Source organism: Tauraco erythrolophus, chromosome 10 (genome assembly GCF_009769465.1).
Source record: "Tauraco erythrolophus isolate bTauEry1 chromosome 10, bTauEry1.pri, whole genome shotgun sequence".
NCBI lineage: Eukaryota > Metazoa > Chordata > Aves > Musophagiformes > Musophagidae > Tauraco > Tauraco erythrolophus.
In genome coordinates, this window is record NC_141474.1 from 19,639,240 (window position 1) to 19,658,111 (window position 18,872).

Here is an 18,872-nt window from a genome sequence, read left to right on the forward strand (position 1 = left end):
AAATTGCCTCCCAGTAATGCAGTTGCTCCTCCTTTACTGAAAGAATCAGGTGTAGGGGTACACACAGCACTTCACAGGTGAAGGCAGTGTTGGTGACTGAATGTATCTATACGCATATGTTAATACAAAAAGTATCCCTGTTTAAGGGTTGCAAATGAATGCAGCGATCAATAGGACTGTCGTGTTTCCATCTGTAAGGCACAGGACTTCAACAACTGGAAAGCAGATAGAAAAGTACAAAGAAATTATGTCCTTTTACAATACCTCTAATACCGTATCGCCTCTGCCCTTTTGTCATCCTGTGGGCATATGATCCTCAGTGGTTAGGAAGCATGTAAGGCCTCCAAAGAAAGCAAAGGCAGACCTTCTAAGAACTTCTGTGGAAGCACGATCAAGCCCATAGCCATTTACAAAGTATGTATGCAAAGCTGTGTTTTTACACAGGATTATGCTTCTAACCTCCCCAGATGCTCCGTGCAGGAAACCAACACGCACCGAGAACTTCAGAATAGGTACTGAAGAGCGATCTTTTGCACCTCTCCTCTTCCAAAAAGGAAATAAAGGAACAAAAATCCTAATGGTTCTTAATGTGTAAGATAAAAGCTAGTATTTTCAGAAGTTACCTCATACTTCAGGAGTTTAGTTTTTTTCACTCCCTAATTTTTTACACAAAGTATCAAATTCTTTCAGAAAACCATGAAAAAATTGGTGTCTATATTAGAAGACTGTCTGAAAATATGACGAAAAAGATAATTTCTTTAATCTGTGGTTAGTTCCTATCCTCTTAGGGATATTTCTATGTTGCTTATTTAGAAAGGACTCTCAGATGCATATTTGTCCAGAAATATTTGTCCAGTATTATGCCTTTCCATTAATGCTTATATAAATTCATGATTCTATGATTAGAAGAGAGGTTAGAAACAAAATATAAATTAACAAATTAAAAAATCTAAGTATGCAAAATTTACACAAAATAATAGCTCTTGAAAATAAATTGTCATAAACAATGCCATATGCTTTATTTTTTAAAAATAGGTAATGTATTATATTAAAACTTCATTAAATATGCTCACTCTAATTTTTCAGCAATTTTTCAGTGGAACACAATTTTACATTATTTAATTGGTAAAGGCCAAGTAAATATTTGACAACTTTGTTTGACGTTTTGTAGCCTAGTTTATGTATAGATGGCTGTAATATTTTCAATGTTAGGGTCAAGAGAAAAAATAAGATCAGAATGTTCTCCTAATCATTTAATGTACTGAAATATTTACAGTTATAAAACAAATCCGTGAAGTTGCTAGGTACTGCAAGAGGGAAAAGTTAATTACCTATTGGTACTAGAAAAAGTGCTGTCTGAATTGAGGACACGGAATGATTCATTAGTTGCCTAATTGAATGATTTAAGGTCAAGCCTATGCGCATTACTAATTTAGCACTGTAATTTACTACAATTTGGAATGACAGAAAAATTGAGTACACTTCCATTTTACAAAAGCACTACAAGGAAATTATAAAACACGTGTACTACTTGCTTTTTTGTTGTTGTGTTACTATCAAACTAAAAATCACTTTGCTGTCTGTAAATATTTAGGAACTTGTTAAAGATACCATCTTGAGAATGACCTAATCTCTCCAGAAATTCATATATAATGTTCCCTTTAATTATTCTACTTTGCTCTACACAAACAACAAATAATATAAACACCTAAACTTTGTATTATTGATAACATTTGTGCATACTTGGGAACAAGTTCATTGTATAAGCTGTTGGGAGTAAAGCTGAAGTTTTGGCAACTGCCAAATCATTTCAGCATATGAATGGTTCTATTTGAATGTACCTGATTTCACACATACAACTTTTCATTAAATTAGGTCCACTTGAACCGGATGTAGATTTTGTTATTTGATAGAAACCAGTAGAGGTAGTTACAGGCTCGGGGATGATAAGTACAATACATGTAAAATTAGGTTAAGAATTAATAAGAAAGGCATACAGAACAAAATGGAAAACTTCATTAAAACATTGGATAATACTGTGTTCTGTTTCTCTCCTTTTTCCATTCAGAGAGAAATAGAATAGAATTGGAAAAGGTTTAACATGGAGGACTGAAGACATGGAACATGTTTTGTACTAGATAATAACTATTTATCTAATAACTAGATAAATAACTAGGATTCTTTTTAGCCTGGACTGAAGAGGATATGTTGGAAGTCAATAAAATCATGAGAGGCATGGAGAAAGTGACCAGGGAATGATTATTCACAGTCTTTCATAATAGAAGATCTAGCTGGAATCACATGATCTTACCAAAGGAGGGACTGAAAACAAACATCAGGAGTACAGAAGTATCTCATTGCACAATAGGTAGTTGAATTATGGAACATACTGCCTGTGGACAGGATAGCTGCCAGAAGTGCACCATTCCAAAAAGTAACACGGCGAATTGACAGATTTAAATTTGAAGGCTACTAAAAATAATGATAATACCTCTGGCTATAAAAATGAAACCATAAATTCAAGAAAAAAGGGTGCAAAGAGTGGAAGTATGGCTTTATCATCTTGCCTTGGCCCTTACTGGCCCAGACAGAACTTTCTAGTGTGAGCCAGAACAGCTGGTCTACATTATTAAAATTTATTAACAACTCTGTCAGTACTTCAACAGTTAATAGGTATGGTATTTAAGTTGTCATAACATGCTCCTGTCAGGAAGCAAACAGTAGCATATCTTGCCTTGTTATGAGTTTTGAACCAAAAATGTTATATTGTAACGATTTCATAGAATGGAATCATAGAATGGTTAGGGCTGGAAGGGACCTTCAAAGGTCATCTAGTCCAACCCCCCTGCAAGGAACAGGGATATCTCCAACTAGATCAGGTTGCTCAGGGCCTTGTCCAACCTGGCCTTGAACGTCTCCAGGGATGGAGCATCCACCACCTCTCTGGGCAACCTGTTCCAGTGTTCTACCACTCTCATAGTAAAAAATTTTTTCCTAATATCCAACCTGAACCTACCTCCCTCTATTTTAAAACCATTACCCCTTGTCCTATCATAACTGGCCCTCCTGAACAGCCTCTCCCCATCTTTCCTGTAGGCCCCCTTGAGGTACTGGAAGACCGCTATAAGGTCACCCCGGAGCCTCCTCTTCTCCAGGCTGAACAGCCCCAACTCTTTCAGCCTGTCCTCATAGGAAAGGTGCTCCAGCCCTCTTATCATCTTCGTGGCCCTCCTCTGGACCCTCTCCAACTGGTCCATGTCCTTTTTATGTTGGGGACTCCAGAACTGGACGCAGTACTCCAAGTGAGGTCTCACGAGGGCAGAGTAGAGGGGGAGAATCACCTCCCTCGACCTGCTGGCCACGCTCCTCTTGATGCAGCCCAGGACGCGGTTGGCCTTCTGGGCCGCAAGAACACATTGCCGGCTCATATTGAGCTTCTCGTCCACCAGTACTCCCAAGTCCTTCTCCTCAGGGCTGCTCTCGATCCAATTTTTACTAGGTAATTTACACTAGGTAAGCCTTTTTTTTTTTTTTTTTTTTTTTTTTTTAAGCAAAGGTAAGAGAAATAATCATCTCACTTGGAAGATCACTCTCTCAAAGGGGAGAGCTAGGTTGCTGGAACCAAGTCGTGTGCTGAGACGGGGGCGGCGGGAGGACTTCGCCGGCTCTTTGCAGAAGCACAGGGGTCCTGCCCAGGCGGAGGGGAGGTTTGCAGCCGCCCGGGTCTCCTCACTGTCACCCCTCCAGCCTTTGGTGCTGCCTCCCTCGGGGGCCGGCCGGGCCCTTCCCCTCCCCAGGCTGGGGCAGAGGAGGGCGGTGAGCCCGCGGGCTGGCGAGGCGGTGAAAGAGGCGGCGGAGGCGTTTTCGGTCGCACGGAGCAGGCCGCGGGCGCCGCAGCTCGGCCGGCCCGAGGGGTGTTCCTTGCCGGCTGCTGCCCGCGCTCTCAAGCCTGTCGGTTTTCACCCGTTTCCTCTTGCGCAGCGCGGCCGCTTTTCCGCGTTGCCGGGTCCCCTTCGCCCCCGGCCGCGCCCCGCCGCTTCCCGCCCGGCCGCCCCTACCTGAGCGGCACCCCGGCCCCGCCGCGTCCCTGGCGCCCGCGCGGTTGTCAGGGCAACGGGGCGGGCCAGGATTGACGCTTCCGATAGGCAATCAGCGCTCCGCTTTTCAAACCCGCCCCCGCGAGGGGAAGCCGCTATTGGGGGTTCCTGGCAGGAGGGCTGCTGTTCAGATAAAAACTACACGTCCCAGCATGCTGTGCGCGGGCGGGTTGCCGCCGGCTGGGGTACGTGGGAGCAGAGCATGATGGGGTCTGTAGGCAACCACCGTGCGTCTCCTCGCCTTTCGCTGCCAGGCAGTGCCGGGGGCGTCTCCAGCTGGGAAAGGGATTTAGGTGATTCGATGCGATTTGGTAATACGAATATCTGTATTCCACCTATTTCGTATTTTTGATGCTTAAAAATAATTTCGTTTTGTTTGCTACAATGTAAAACACAGGAGCACCCCAGAGCATCTTTCCCTCTCTGTTTGCAGAGCACCTAATGCTGGTCTTTGGTGGCACCCCAAGGACTATCCACCCTCCTCATGGCAGGCAGGAGGGATCCCTACTGTCTTCCGTTTCCCTCTCCACCGCCAGGAAGTTCTTTCATTTCTCTCTTAAAATGCCTGCTGCTCTCCCTGGGTTTGCCTTGTCCTTATTTTCCCTTCTCTTTGGGTACCAGTACTCACATGGGTACTTGCAGCACGAATTAGGCAGCTGGTACCTGGAGGCAGTTATCATATCCCGGGCTTATCCCGGACACTACCTCCTGTCAGGCAGGGAATGTAACCAATGTTCTGCCTATGATCTTCACTGGGGGTTGGATCAACATGACATTTTCAGGATTTGTCGTAACAAAGGTCCCGTTTCCTCTGACACTGCTGAAAGGAGGAACTGACTCTGTCCCCGCTGAAATCAGGACAGGCAGCAACACCAAAGTGATCATTTCCACAGTGCAGTCAAACTGGCCAAGACCCAGGACAGGAGACCGGTTGTTTGCAGTCCAGTTAATAACTTTGATAGCTTAATTACATGTAAGTGGGATGACCTAAGCATGTCAGTCCTTCCATTTAGTTCTCTGTACCGCTGGCTGCCCTTCATAACTACAGTTTTGTGGCTAGAAAGAGGTTTTTGTTTTGGGTTTTTTTATTATTATTATTACAGACAGGACACAGCTAATTATAACGCAAGCGGTACCTTTTTTCTCCTGATGAAGAAGCCCAAGTTAATAAACCTGGGGACGGCGGTACCATCCTGTAGAAAGTAGATAGAGCGTACAGAGCCGTCAGTCACGTGCGGCAGGAAGGAGATGGGAAGCAGAAGGTGACAGACGCCGCGTGTGCCTGTGTGCACAGCCCAGCGCAGCCCAGCGCAGCGCAGCACCCCAGGCTGGGGCGGGCTGGCGGAGGCCGGTGGACGCTCCCCGCCGCCAGCCCTGCGCGCTGCGGAGCCGCGCCGGCCGGGAGGCCGCGGGAGCGGCGGGGTGGCCGCCAGCAGCGGGGTCCGGGTGCCGCGCTCCCCCGGCCGCCCCCGCGGCGGCAGCAGCCCCCGGCCCCGCTGCCTGCCCGGGCGGGAGGCCAGGGAGCGGCGGGACTGTGGCGGCGGTAAGGCGGCGCGGCTGGCAGGTACGCTGATGCCTTTCCTTTAAAAGCGCGAAGCGGGGGCGGGGGGTCCGTCTCCAGCCTCCAGCTTTTGGCTTTGGGATGCCACGGTAAATCAGCGCCCGGCCGGGCCACGCCGAGCTCCGGAGGGGCAGGGGGCTGTCCCGCTCCGCCGGGGCCGGGGATGCGGGCGAGCCCGGCGGCGGCGCCCGGGGAATCGCCGGTGCCCTGCGGAGAGCAGGGGAGGAGAGGCCCGCGTTGGTCCCCTGTAGGACCCGAGAGGCTGCGCAGGTCCTGCCTGGCCGTAAGTGTGATTGTTGGCCGTTCGCAACGGCTCGGAAGGGAGGCCGAAACCGGCGGCGGCCGTGCCGGGGGTTGGGGGGAGCCGCTGGCTCAGGCGCTCTGACACCCTCAGCTGTGGAGCCCACGCTGCCTCTGCGCAGGTTAATGAATAAAAATTAAAAAAAAATAATTAAAATACTTCCTGTGCGTTATATTTGTCTGGAACATCTTCTCAAGCTGATGCTGTGAGATTAAGAAGTATTTTTTTTTTAATCAAGCACATACATTGACGGGAATATTGCAGTATCAGAGCAGGGCTTAACTTAGAAATGCCTCATCAGCTGTAAGAAAGATGAGTGGAAACTGTGTCATACTGTATCCTGCAGGACAATGGAGACCTGATAAAACAGGAGCTGAATTTTTTTCAAGCCTATTTATGGGCCTATTCTTAGTGTTAAACTGCTGATGCAAAACTTTTCTTGCCCTTTCTGACAGCTGGGGAAATTGAAGGTCTTGTAGAACAGACGTGTTCTGGTGCATGCAATGGCTGCTTGAGGGGAGTGAATGTGATCTCTGCGTTTTTAAAAATTAGTCTTGGTGATGATTTTTTGTCTGAGTTATAGAAGAGACTTCTTACACAGATTAAGAATAATTTGTCTAATATGGCACATCTTTAAATTTATTCACAACCTAAGCTGTCTCCTCTGTTCTTAATGTCAACAATCTTTTATCTGAAGTAAATATTCCTGGCTATCTCTTAAGTACTTTATAAAACATTTATAAAATGTTTGGGAGTCAGTGAGGTTAGTAACAGATTAACATCTAAACGTGTTGAATATTAGAATAACATCTCAAACTGTGTTCATAAGGTTCTCTTCTAATCTTTCCCCTCACGCTCATCTAAAATGTGAGCCTCTTTGCCCAATCACGATGCTGAATGCAATTAGCTTTTGGTCTTTTTCTCTGGTTCATGATCACCATTGGTTTGTATCCAGTCTTTTATGGCTGAAGAAATATATATAATCTTGCTAAATGACAAGTTAATGTGCTCAGGTAATTTATCGGAATTGCCATTTGGTGTGCTGGGTCTCTGTTTCCAAGAGCGAATGATGCTAATACTAATGTCTAAGAAAAATGCTATCTGTCTTGAAAATTCCCTTTCTTTCAAGGACTGAACAGCAGGCTGACAGCAGGGGAAAATACTAGCTACAGAAGTAGATAGGGTTTTCCCGAAGAGTGAAGGCTTTTGGAACTCTTCTGGACACCGAAGGAAATGAGTCAGGATGTCTTGCATATGTGATGTTGTCAGCAAGTGAGAGGGCAAGAAGTTTTCAGCAAGTGACTCCATAACTCCAAAGGAACAGAAATTCCACTATTAAATAAATGTCCTGACAGCCTGTCTGCAAATTTAAGAGCTTGCCCAAACTTTTATTTGGGTTCTGCAGAACATGTGCACTATTTTGAGGAAGGTCTTAAATTCAGTGTAACGTGCAATTGCCTTTAATGAAAGATAAACGTATTTGGAGTCCAGGTTGTCAGTGCAGACTGATCTGATGCTGCTGTATTCATGCTTGCATGATTTCTGGCTGACATGGACTTTTCATTTCAGAAATGGAAAATCCCGAAGTGGCTGTGAGCAGCTGCAGTGCTCACGATGATGAAAATCTTTGCAGCTACAAACGACACCTGTCAGTATCACAGGAGGGGCTTTTGGAAGACCAGCTTAGAAGGAAGCTAAAATTCTTCTTCATGAACCCATGTGAGAAGTTCTGGGCCCGGGGCAGGAAACCTTGGAAACTTGGGATTCAGCTACTCAAAATAGCAATGGTTACTATTCAGGTGAGTAACTAGGGGAGCAGGGACTCTGCTTAGCCCATGGGAATTCAAATGAGGAGCGCAGGTGACAAATGCTATTCTTGGTGTGGTGCAGAGACAGGGAAAGGATAGACTGGAAAACTATCTTAGTTGCATATTATGTAGCTTGGATCTCAATTTTCTCCTAAAACTATAGACTGAAAGATAGCTTTCCGAAGAGTGGAGACGAAAGGAACTAGGTTTAAGGGCTCTGCTTTACTTTTAACTTTGCTCTTTTTTGTCCTTTACCTCCCCCCCTCAAAGGATGGCATCCTTACACATCTGTTCCCCCCAAAACCTTCTTCACTCTGAGTGTGTTTGTGTTCAAGGGATGGAACAGTTGTTTGTGTTTCAATATCGCAGTGAAAAGAACTGAAATTGGTAGCTTTTTGGCGATGTTTGTTTATGCCTTGCATATGATATGCAAACTCTTGTATTGAAAAAACCCAGAAATTTTGCCCCACTCTTGCTCTCCCCCAGCCTTGCACCATAGATTTCGTATAACACATTTATCTGTTGCCTAAAAAGCAACTGTTTGTCTCAAAGTTTGGTGGTTAAGCAGGAAGAAAATCTTTAAATCTAACACCTCAGATGATGGTCCTTAAGAGTTGCTCGCGTGTGATTTACATCAATGGTGGTGTCAGTGCTATGACAATACAAGTACGGAGAAGAATGTTTTCCACAGTTGCATGAACAATGGGACAAACTAAAGGAATAATAATTCTTTTGCTCTACATCTGGCAGTATGTTTGTATCCCTTACTTAGCATTTTAGTTTGAAATGTATCATCCTCCTCTGATTGTCATCTGTCCCATTTTGCAATTAAAAATAAAATTCGATGGTGGAAGAACCTAAATAAGAAAGAAGAAACTAATGCTGATTTGGCCTTTTCAGATCTGCCCGTAGGTAATTCAATCTTAGTGCTGTTGATTTGCTGGTGCACTCCTGTGTGCCTAGCATGCTCAGCTTGTCCACAGAGCATTTTAGTATCTCTGTAATTGAGTTATCCTTATCAAAACTTACATATCCAGTTCGCATCATGGCCATAAAACTAATCTGTAGACTGCTCATTCAGACTTATCTCCGATGAGTTTCTTCACAATACTCCTGACACTAGATTTGAAACAATAGCCGCTAAAGAGAATTGCCAGCTCCCACAAACAATGCATCACATTCTTCTAGAAACCTTTTCCAGCCTGGCTAGTAGCTAGCAGGCTTTTATGCTAACTTTGCATGAACAATTGCAATATATTTTTTAACGGCTTCAGAGGTTATCCTGTTACAAGCACAGTTTTGAGAGTTATTCTCAAAGCACCTCTCACCCAAACCTGAAGGAGGGATGTTTGTTTTTCTGAGTTGTCCTCAATTTGCCTTTTCTGCGCTGGACTAAGTACTGCAAAGTGAGATCTGGTTAAGTTCTGTCCTGCCCTTTTGGCTAAGGTACACTGATATTCCCCAAGGCAAGTCGTATTAATGTCAGGCTGAACTAACAAAGTACATGTAACAGTATATGAGTAGCTTGAATTTGAGATGGTAGTCTTTTCTTTGTAAAAATGCCAGTCCTTGGCCCAGGTGCTGGTAAACATGTTAAAGGAACATTCTTGAAACCCATTGTTTTCCAAAGTCAGACTTTCTTCTGACCAGCTGTGAAATGGATTAGCCTGCACGTATGTGCCATGTCTACCAGCGTGATGAAAGAGTGGCTGTTTGCAGGACAGGATTCACACGTTAATCCAGAAGCCAACTTTGCCTTTGAACAGAAAATATAAATGTCTTTTTCAGCTGGTGGTTTTTGGATTGAGCAATCAAATGGTGGTTGCCTTCAAAGAAGAGAACACTGTTGCATTCAAACATCTCTTCTTAAAAGGATACATGGACAGGATGGATGATACCTATGCTGTATACACACAAACAGATGTCTATGACCAGATATTCTTTGCAATAAATCAGGTAAGGATTGTCGCTGCAACGTATACAACAAATATACTCTTCACCTGGGTACCTTTTCTTCTTCCTCCTTCCCTGATGGTGTCTGAAATTGAACTTCTGTGCCAGCTGCTTAAGACTAGAAGGTTGACTCGTTCAGGTTTTCCGTCACTGCCAGAGCATTGTACTTCTGGTGACATCCTTAAAGCTAATCAGTATACTAATTCTGCATTAAATGCAGCCCTTGGATTTGAGCCAGTGCTTTGCAAATAACAAATTAGGCTTTCTAGTAAGGATTGTAAAGAGAAAAAATAATAAGCAAAAAGATATTTAGATCCAAATCCTGCACTTACTGTTTTTGTCAAGTACCTTAAGGTATTTGAGGACTCAGCTGTAGCATGGTGTAGCTTTCCGAGTTATTTAGATGACCTTTTAAATAAAAAAGATGGGTTATGGCACAGATCCAAACACTCCTGAGTTGTGTCTTTTTTCAGAGACTAACAGTTTTGGTGCCAACTAAGTTGATTTGTCTATTTCTTCTGAACTTTAGTACTTACAGCTGCCCAATATTTCTGTTGGTAACCACGCTTATGAGAAAAGGGGAGCAGAAGAGACGGCTCTGGCCGTGTGTCAACAGTTCTACAAGCGAGGAATCATCTGTCCCGGAAATGACACCTTTGATATAGACCCAGAGATTGTGACTGGTAATGAACCTAATCTATCGTATCAGTTCTTTGGAGGGAGGGACCCTACATTTATGATGAATTCTTATGAACATGCAGTATTGTATAGTCCTATCAAATTATCTATATTGAACTTACTACCCACCGAAACTGGCAAGAAAACTACTGTGTAACTAACCTCTACCCCTCACCTCCAAGGTAACTGTCCTTTATGTCTACTGCCACAAAAGGAGTGATGAGCCGTTAGCACTGATGACCATCTAATACAAGTATTTCAGAGAGCCTTTCCTCTGAGTTCACGACAAATAACTTGGCTGGTTCCAGGAAGCCAATATATTTGTCAGCTAAGTTCCCAAATGACTCCTCACTTAAGTTTGCTATCTTGTCTGGTGTAGTCAACAGCTCTTTCCAGCCTCAGGAGTGGGAAAGGCAGATTACAGTTAAGGAGCATAATAACCCGTGAGATATTTTTGTACTTATCTATTGCAGACTGCTTGTACATTGAGCCAATGACACCATTAGACAACACAACAGTGGGAAAGCACAATTTGAATTTCACTCTGGATTTCCACAGGTGAGGAGGAATTGGCACCTCCTGCATTGGGGTATTGGTGCATTTTCCCTGTGCAAAGCTAATACAAAGCTCTGTTGCAGACTGGTGACAGTGCAGCTCATGTTCAATCTGAAGGCAATCAACCTCCAGACTGTTCGCCACCACGAGCTCCCCGACTGTTATGATTTCACCCTGACGGTGCGTGGAAGCCTGCCATGTGTCTTTCCAACCAAAACGAGAAATCGTTCTTGCTGGTTTGCCATGCACAGTTGGGGCAGATGTGAGTGCTGGGCACCAGTGACTGTTCCCCAGTGGTGCCTGGATTACTCTGTCATGGCTTCATGTACTCTGTAGATAACCGCCAGTTATGACTGTGGGAGGTGAAGCTTTGAGTACTTCTGACGTGGTCCTGAAGCACATGCTTGGCTTACAGCCTTTTGTGCTCCAATCTGTCTGAAGTATAATGAAAGCATAAACAACTTCTCTTTAGAGACATGCTTCTAGGAAAGGTTGTTTTCAGATCATAGAGGAATGAGGCTGTAGTTTAAAAGAATTTCACCTAGTATCTAGCTGATCAAGCAATTTGTGGCAAATACATGGTTCACTGGATTTGTCTTTCACTTTGACAGCTTTTATTTGAATAAACTGGAATTACCTTAAGCTTAAACAAGTTTCGTAACTTCTCCCCAGGAGAATTATACTGAATCATTATGCAAGCTTAGCAATACAGTGTGCTACATATGTAATGGTTTAACTTTAAAAAGACAAGCACTTTTTTTTTTTTTTTGTTAACACAGATAGTGTTTGATAATAAAGCACATAGCGGAAGAATTAAAATAAGTCTAGACAACGACATAGCAATCAGGGAATGCAAAGACTGGCATGTTTCCGGATCAAGTAAGTGACAAAAATGTGTTCAAACTTTCATGCTAAACTTTTGTCACACTAGCACAATGTTTGTTAACCTTTCTCTTTATTAAACGATGCGGCACTATTGACATACATTCTCTAGTGGGTGCACTCTAAATCCTGATTTTCTGAGGAATTGTTCTTCAACATCTGAACTGAAATGCTGGGAACCCAGCCACACCATTACTCTCCTTAGCAGTTCTCAAACCTTGCACCATTGATAACTGTCAAACAAAAATTTTTCCACACCTCACATCCTTCTGCTACTGAACTTAGGCTGCACATTGCTTAAGGTAGGGCTTCTTCTAGCACCAGGCAGCAGAAGGACACATGATATTGGTGGAAAGTTGAAACTGTTTGGCTCTTGTTTCAGGACTCAGCACCAGGAAAGATAAGGAAGCACTGTTGCTAAGGCTTGCCGGAGTGGAATGGCTAGAAATACTTCTTACTGCTGCTTAAATTTTATTTTGCTTGTATTTGGGTGTAACTGAGATATACCTTATGGTTAAATAATCTGTTTTAAATAGCTACTTACAAGAGCACCCTTTGCTGGCAGCTATTAGGTCTGGTCAAAACATTGTCTGAGATATTTTCTGCTTAGAAAAAATAATCTCTTTGAAAGTCAGAAGCTTTCCAGGACTCAAAATTTCACTTATTTTTATTTTTTTTTCTGAAATAAGCAATAGGAAGCATTAGATCCATTTTTCCACTTTGCCTCTTTCCCCTTTGCTATGCCTACGTTAGGAAATGGAGATCTGGCAGTGAAAAGAGAGAAGTGTTTTGGTTTGTTTTTTTTAAAGATCCAGATTGAGATTAATTTTGGGGAATTTAATGAAATGCATCACAGAGTACAAAACAAACCACTTATGCAAACGCATATTCCACTAAACACTCTTATCAACTAGCTTTGCTAGCTGTCATGTCATAAATGCACACCAGATGGCACGCTGCCTCTAACAGGTTGCTAGTGCAGCCCTACAAGAAGGTTTTCATACCAGGCTTCTGTAATAATCCACACTTGGTATCTATGGAGATTGCCTCCATAACAGTTTTCAAAAATCATCTCCTGGAGTACTCTGTATTACTTTCTGAAAGCCAAGGGAAAATACAAAGGTAATGATTGCAATTGGACAATAACAAGTTGTTGCCATTCTGAACTACACTGCAAAACCAACTTAAATGGCAACAGTACATGTGTTAGTGACTTTGGTATAAGCAAGAAGTAGGTGGGCTTTTTCTGAATAGTGCAGTTTGTGAAGTCAACTAGAACTTCAGTATTCCATTTTGGAGAATCGCTGCATCTTCTTGCAAATTTAGCATTTTGTTTCAATTTTCAATTGTGTTTCAATTTTTTTTCTTAATCACTCTTTTAGCATTAAAAGTCTAATCCTTACACTGTCTCATCTAGTTTCAGCTGCATGATAGGAATAAAAGCCAAAAAGAGGTCTAATGGTGCAAAATTTGACCTTAGTTGATCAAGAATGTGAATTTTAGTAACATAAGAGATGCAGAACTCATACCTGGCTCATCGTTGGTCTTTGCTAGCTGAGCAGCAGTGTAAATTATCTGCACTGCTTTAGAACAGAAAACTTATCTGATAGTCAAATGCTGGTCTGGAAGAGAAGATACATACTGTAAGGTTCCTGGGATTTCTTTTTTTCATTAATTCTTTCGCTCCAAAGGCCATTCCAGTGCTTGTAAAACGGACAGCTCCCACCTCTAATTCTGCAGGGCTGTAAGAAGCACTGCTCTGGTATATTTTTGATGTGGTCTCAACCTTCCCAAATCAACTGAAGTGGTATCTGTAGTGCAGATGCACTTGTGTGTCTCATGAAAATATGCTAGATGAACTTCTGTGAGAAAAATACTAAGATTTTTTTGAATTCAGTTGTATAAACATAATAACATCAAAACTTGATTTTTACTTCAATACTCAAGATGGTCAACAAGATTAAACACATTTGATTATAAACATGTATGTTTTTGTTCTTGCAGTACAGAAGAACACTCATTACATGATGATCTTCGATGCTTTTGTTATATTGACTTGTCTGGCCTCATTGATCCTTTGCACACGATCAGTGGTTAAAGGAATTCGGCTCCAAAGGGTCGGTATAACTGTTTCCTTGGAAAGTCTTCATGTCTTGTGTTAAGTCTGATTAAATTTTTTCTTTTCTCCTTTCCCCTAGGAATTTGTAAGCTTTTTCCTGTATTATTATAAGAAAGAAGTATCTTTCAGTGATCAAATGGAATTTGTCAACGGATGGTACATCCTGATTATGGTTAGCGATGTCTTAAGTATTGTTGGATCAACTCTAAAGATGGAGATACAAGCCAAGGTAAGCTTTTTTCTCTGTCAGGTGGAAGCAAAACTGATTGTTTCTGTCTCAGCTGGGTTTAAACCTCTCAGAGGACTTTAGGTTGGCTTTACTTGATTCTGAGTGCCATGAGATTTTAAAACTCTATCTTCTCCTCTGGAATTATATCTGAGATGTGTTGTTTCCACTTGTGAGACTTAAAACCTCCAAATATCACTAGATATTACAGTTCTAATTATCTTTGCTCCTTTGTGACTCCAAGGAATAAAATGAACTTCATCTCTGAAAGTTTAAGACTGTTGACTTCCTCTCTTCCCCATTTAGGACTTCTTATATTTGCTTATTTGATTTTTTTTTTTTTTAAATTTAGCATTTAATTTTCTGTTCCCTATTTAACGAGTGTTTAACTAGCACAGATACTCTCTCCTTGCTGCTTTCCCAGCTTCTGGTTTCCAGCATGTATGTAACAGTCAACCACAGCCAGGTTCTAGGCCTTCAATTTCTAAAATAAAGTGGATATAGAAAAAAAAATTTAAAACGTATTATGTTCAGCCAGAATTAGGGAAGAAAAATTATTACAATATGCTATCCTGAAGCACTCTAATATTCAGATAATGTTATTCTTCACCAAATCTGTAGCAAACTTTGAAGTGTGACATTGCAACACAGCAGACTTTGGACAGTAGTGATGAAAGGATGGGTCTGAAATCCATCTGGTGACAGCTTAGCTATCATAAATGCCCTGCACAAATGGCCCTATCTTACTTTAGGAACTATAAACTCAGTTTTGGGGAGTAGAAAGAAGCTCTGAGGATGTTGGCTAAGATAAGAGATAACTCCATCCTGCTTTGGGAGAAGTGCCTGCATTTGGGATTCCAGTATCTTATATATATAAATACATCTATTTATATATTTTTCTTTTCTAAGAGAGTATTTTACTAAAATTCTTCTCTACAGGTACATTTCACTTCATTTTGCAACCCTTGTGGACCATAATAACAAGATCTTGTTCCATGTTACTGTGTGAAAGTTAACGGCTGAATAACAAGTTCACATTAAAGTAGCCTGAATTCGGTTTTTGTCAAGCTGTAAATGAATTATGCTAAAACAAAATATCAGCCAACTCTTAGAGGACTAAAATCAGAAAATACTGAAGACTTCTTATTCAACTAAGCTGTCATGATCCATTTCAGAGTAGAGCTGCAGTTCAAGGAACAAAGTACATGCTAACTTGGATGAAAACAGGCCAGTGTGTTTAGATGGAAAAAAAACAGTGAAGTGCCAATAAAATATAAATGAAGTTCCAGTTAGAATTAATTGGAAGCTAATTAGTCTTCTCCTTGATAACTGTCTACACCTCACAGTTAGGCTTACCTACCCGGCTACCTAACAAGATCCTCCTTAGTATTTATGTGAGCTCTGCTGATAAGTCATGCTATTTTTTAAAAACTGCTTTGCCTATGTACTGGAAGAGCCTCCTTTGCACTGTGGTTCTAAAGTCCGGTCTGCGCTGCCCTTTGGGATGCAGTGCAGAGATTCCCAGGCTGCTCTGGGGAATCTGTCAATATAGATGCCAGAAGCATTCGCCACAGGTCTGGAAGCAGTGTAAAGGCATTTGCAGTGCCATTCAGCAGGTCTCAGCGAGCCAGGTACAGTAGGGGTGTCCCCGCACCTCTTGGCCTTGCAAATGAAGCTCGTCTTACCAGAATCTAGTTTGCAACCAGCCGTATGTAAAGGCATGTGAAATGAGTTACGCTCAACAGTGTCCTTGCACTGTGGTGGAACTTCTGCTTTCTAATGCATATTGCCCCAAACTAATTTTTAATGGGAGAGGTTGCCAAGGAAAACAATGTTTCTTGACAGATCTTTGTGGTAATTTAGAACCTGTCAATTGTTATAATACTTGATTTTCTTTCTTTTTCTTCTTTTTTTTTTAGAGTCTGACGAGTTACGATGTCTGTAGCATACTCCTAGGAACATCCACTATGCTTGTGTGGCTTGGAGTCATTCGCTACCTAGGTTTCTTTCAGAAGTATAATGTAAGGATCTCCTGGGATCTTCGTGCTGTTGGTATTTATTCTGTTTGTTGCTATAGGAGGACTGGAAGAAATGCCTGGTTGAATCCTAACTGTTTGCATTGCTTTGTGCAGCTTCTCATCCTAACACTGCGAGCAGCATTACCCAACGTAATTAGGTTCTGCTGTTGTGCTGCTATGATCTACCTGGGCTATTGTTTCTGTGGATGGATTGTACTGGGACCATACCATGTGAAGGTAATATACTTAACATTGAAAAGAGACAATGTGAATAACAGAATGGATTCCAAACAAATTAGAGATTACTACTGTTGTCTTCTAAGTTTCCATGCCAACGCTTCCCTTAACATAAAAATAGTGCATCTTCAACATGATGCTGCTCTGTTTGAGGAGTCTAGCTTCCGTAACTCAATCAGACTTTCCTCGAGTTATGAAAGCTCTGAGTCAGAAGTGGAAGCTGCCGTGACTCCCAGTCACATGCTGGTATTTTGAGAAGCAATTTTTGTCTTGCAGAACACCGGTGTCAGACTAAAGCTTTGGAGATTTTATCCTTATTCCTTTTAAAAATGAAATTGACTTACCTGAATGGAACGTGTACATGTACAGGAGGTGACAAACTTTGCTCTTTCCTCAAATGTTTTACTGTTTGCACCTTGTCATACCCTGGACATACAAAGAGATCCGAGGCAGCCAGTCATCAGCTGGGTATCTTCTTCATGTTATGTGCAGTCTTTGAACCCAAATAAAGCAGCAACGGATGCCCTTGTCTTCTTCCCTCCTCTCTAGTTTCGCTCTCTGAACATGGTTTCCGAATGCCTTTTTTCATTGATCAATGGAGATGACATGTTTGCCACGTTTGCAAAAATGCAGCAGAAAAGTTACTTGGTTTGGTTATTCAGTAGGATCTACCTGTACTCCTTCATCAGCCTGTTCATCTATATGGTGCTGAGTCTCTTCATTGCACTCATTACAGATACGTATGAAACTGTCAAGGTAAGCATGGACTCTTACTCTTTGTTTGGAATAAAAATGCAAGACTGGTGCTATCAAGACTCATCTCCCTCAATATTTTGACTTGCAGTACATGCCAATTTAAAGAATAAATAGAATGGCTAGTTTTGAGGTTGCAGAGTGATGATGAGAGGTTTTTAATCTCTCCCTACTTCAATTTTCTTACAAGCCTATCTGATTTCCTGCTCCAATGGAACCCAAGTATCTACTAAAAAGCAGTAATTTCATATTCGGTTCTGTGAATCTTCAAATTTCAGACTTGAGCAATGTCTGAAAAGTGGTCTGGGGAGGATTTGGATTATTGTATGTTTTAGCCTTATTAAAGGTTTAACCAAATATCAATTTTTAGCACTACCAGCAAGATGGCTTTCCAGAGACAGAACTTCAGAGATTTATATCAGAGTGCAAAGACTTGCCAAACTCTGGCAGGTACAGGTTAGAGGAAGACAGTTCTGCATCTCTCTTCTGTTGTTGTAACGGTATGTACCTATATTAAAATTATACATTAAGGTTTATGCAAAAGCAACACACCGCAAAATGTCGCTGGTATAATGTTTAGGAAGAATATTTAATTTTTTGGGGGTGGAAGGGGAAAAGAAAACCCACAAAAGTCTCCAACTATTTCTAATGCTCTAGAATGGAGCACTCTAGCAAAATGTCTGCAGCCAACAAACTCCTTAGGAGAGGTGCGGGAACTTTTAAATTAAGAATCACTCAACATACGAAAAATAGTACAGAAAGTACTATATATACAGTAACTTGGGAATCCTGTATGTATAATATGCAAGCATTAACATTTCCAGTACTCGCTGCAATAGGCAGGATTTACAGAACTCATTCAGTGTCTTCCTATCCACTTTTTAATGATACCTTGTGCAGTAAAGTGTCCTAACTTAAATGGTAGCAGGCCTGAAACTTACAGAGAAAATCAGCACGAGGTTTTAAGACAACATGCAGTTTAAGATACTGTCACAGCACTTGGAAAAGCATTGCCTAACTTCTACTATGGAGAGCTTAATGCTTCAGTTATTTGAAGTTTTGTTTCTTCAGGAATCCTGATTGCAGGATACGTGGTTTATCTTTAACCCGGCTGGCAGCAACTGTGAGTCTTGCTTGCTGAAGGGTCTCGTGGTGGGGGAGCCTTAAAATATTTGCAGCTTGATTAAAAAGATCGAAGGCATTTGCAGCTTCTTGGTATTGGGCTTTTCTGGTGTGCTATATTGTTATACGCCAGATCGAATATATTTATGGGGCGGGGAGATGGGGACATATTTCGGAGCAGAGAGGCAACAGAGCCTGCAGTGACCCAGTCCAGAGCGGAGAGCCGCTGTCCTGACCAAGTGCCTTACTGGAGATGAAAGTGTGGGATGAAGCAGAGCAGGACATCTTGCTCCTGGGTAAAGAGCACAGACATGTTAATATTTCCTTTTCTGCACACATCTCTCAGTTTTACCAGGCAAGAAACCCAATGCGAGGCAGGACAGGGCGGGGATGTAATACTTCTCCCAGTGACTTGGAGGTGAGGATCAGGACTCTAGAAGAGCATTTGAAAAGGAAAACTTGGTTACTCTCAAGCAACTTGCTCTCCAGGAGCATTGGACAGCCAGCAGCGCCCTGGACTTGTATGGAGCTGTAGGCATTTTAGTGCCTGGTTTTGGAGCCT

General features: G+C 42.2%; 1 protein-coding gene across 1 annotated transcript; it reads left to right on the top strand.

The window, feature by feature from the left end:
• The first annotated feature begins 5,628 nt into the window (after nt 1-5,628).
• On the top strand, nt 5,629-18,872 carry MCOLN3 (mucolipin TRP cation channel 3). Its single transcript, XM_086617167.1, has 14 exons — nt 5,629-5,661; nt 7,529-7,758; nt 9,556-9,723; nt 10,250-10,403; nt 10,872-10,956; nt 11,037-11,133; nt 11,733-11,832; nt 13,840-13,952; nt 14,034-14,183; nt 16,100-16,201; nt 16,313-16,435; nt 16,985-17,191; nt 17,559-17,692; nt 18,114-18,872. The coding sequence occupies exons 2-14, from the start codon at nt 7,531-7,533 to the stop codon at nt 18,169-18,171; spliced, it is 1,719 nt and encodes a 572-aa protein (XP_086473293.1). The 5' UTR covers nt 5,629-5,661; nt 7,529-7,530; the 3' UTR covers nt 18,172-18,872.

Bases quoted from the DNA above. Each gene is read 5' to 3' on its own strand.
- MCOLN3 (XM_086617167.1), top strand. From the start codon at position 7,531: ATGGAAAATCCCGAAGTGGCTGTGAGCAGCTGCAGTGCTCACGATGAT. The intron at 9,724-10,249 runs GTAAGGATTGTC...TCTGAACTTTAG, and splicing joins TATTCTTTGCAATAAATCAG to TACTTACAGCTGCCCAATAT. The intron at 14,184-16,099 runs GTAAGCTTTTTT...TTTTTTTTTTAG, and splicing joins AGATGGAGATACAAGCCAAG to AGTCTGACGAGTTACGATGT.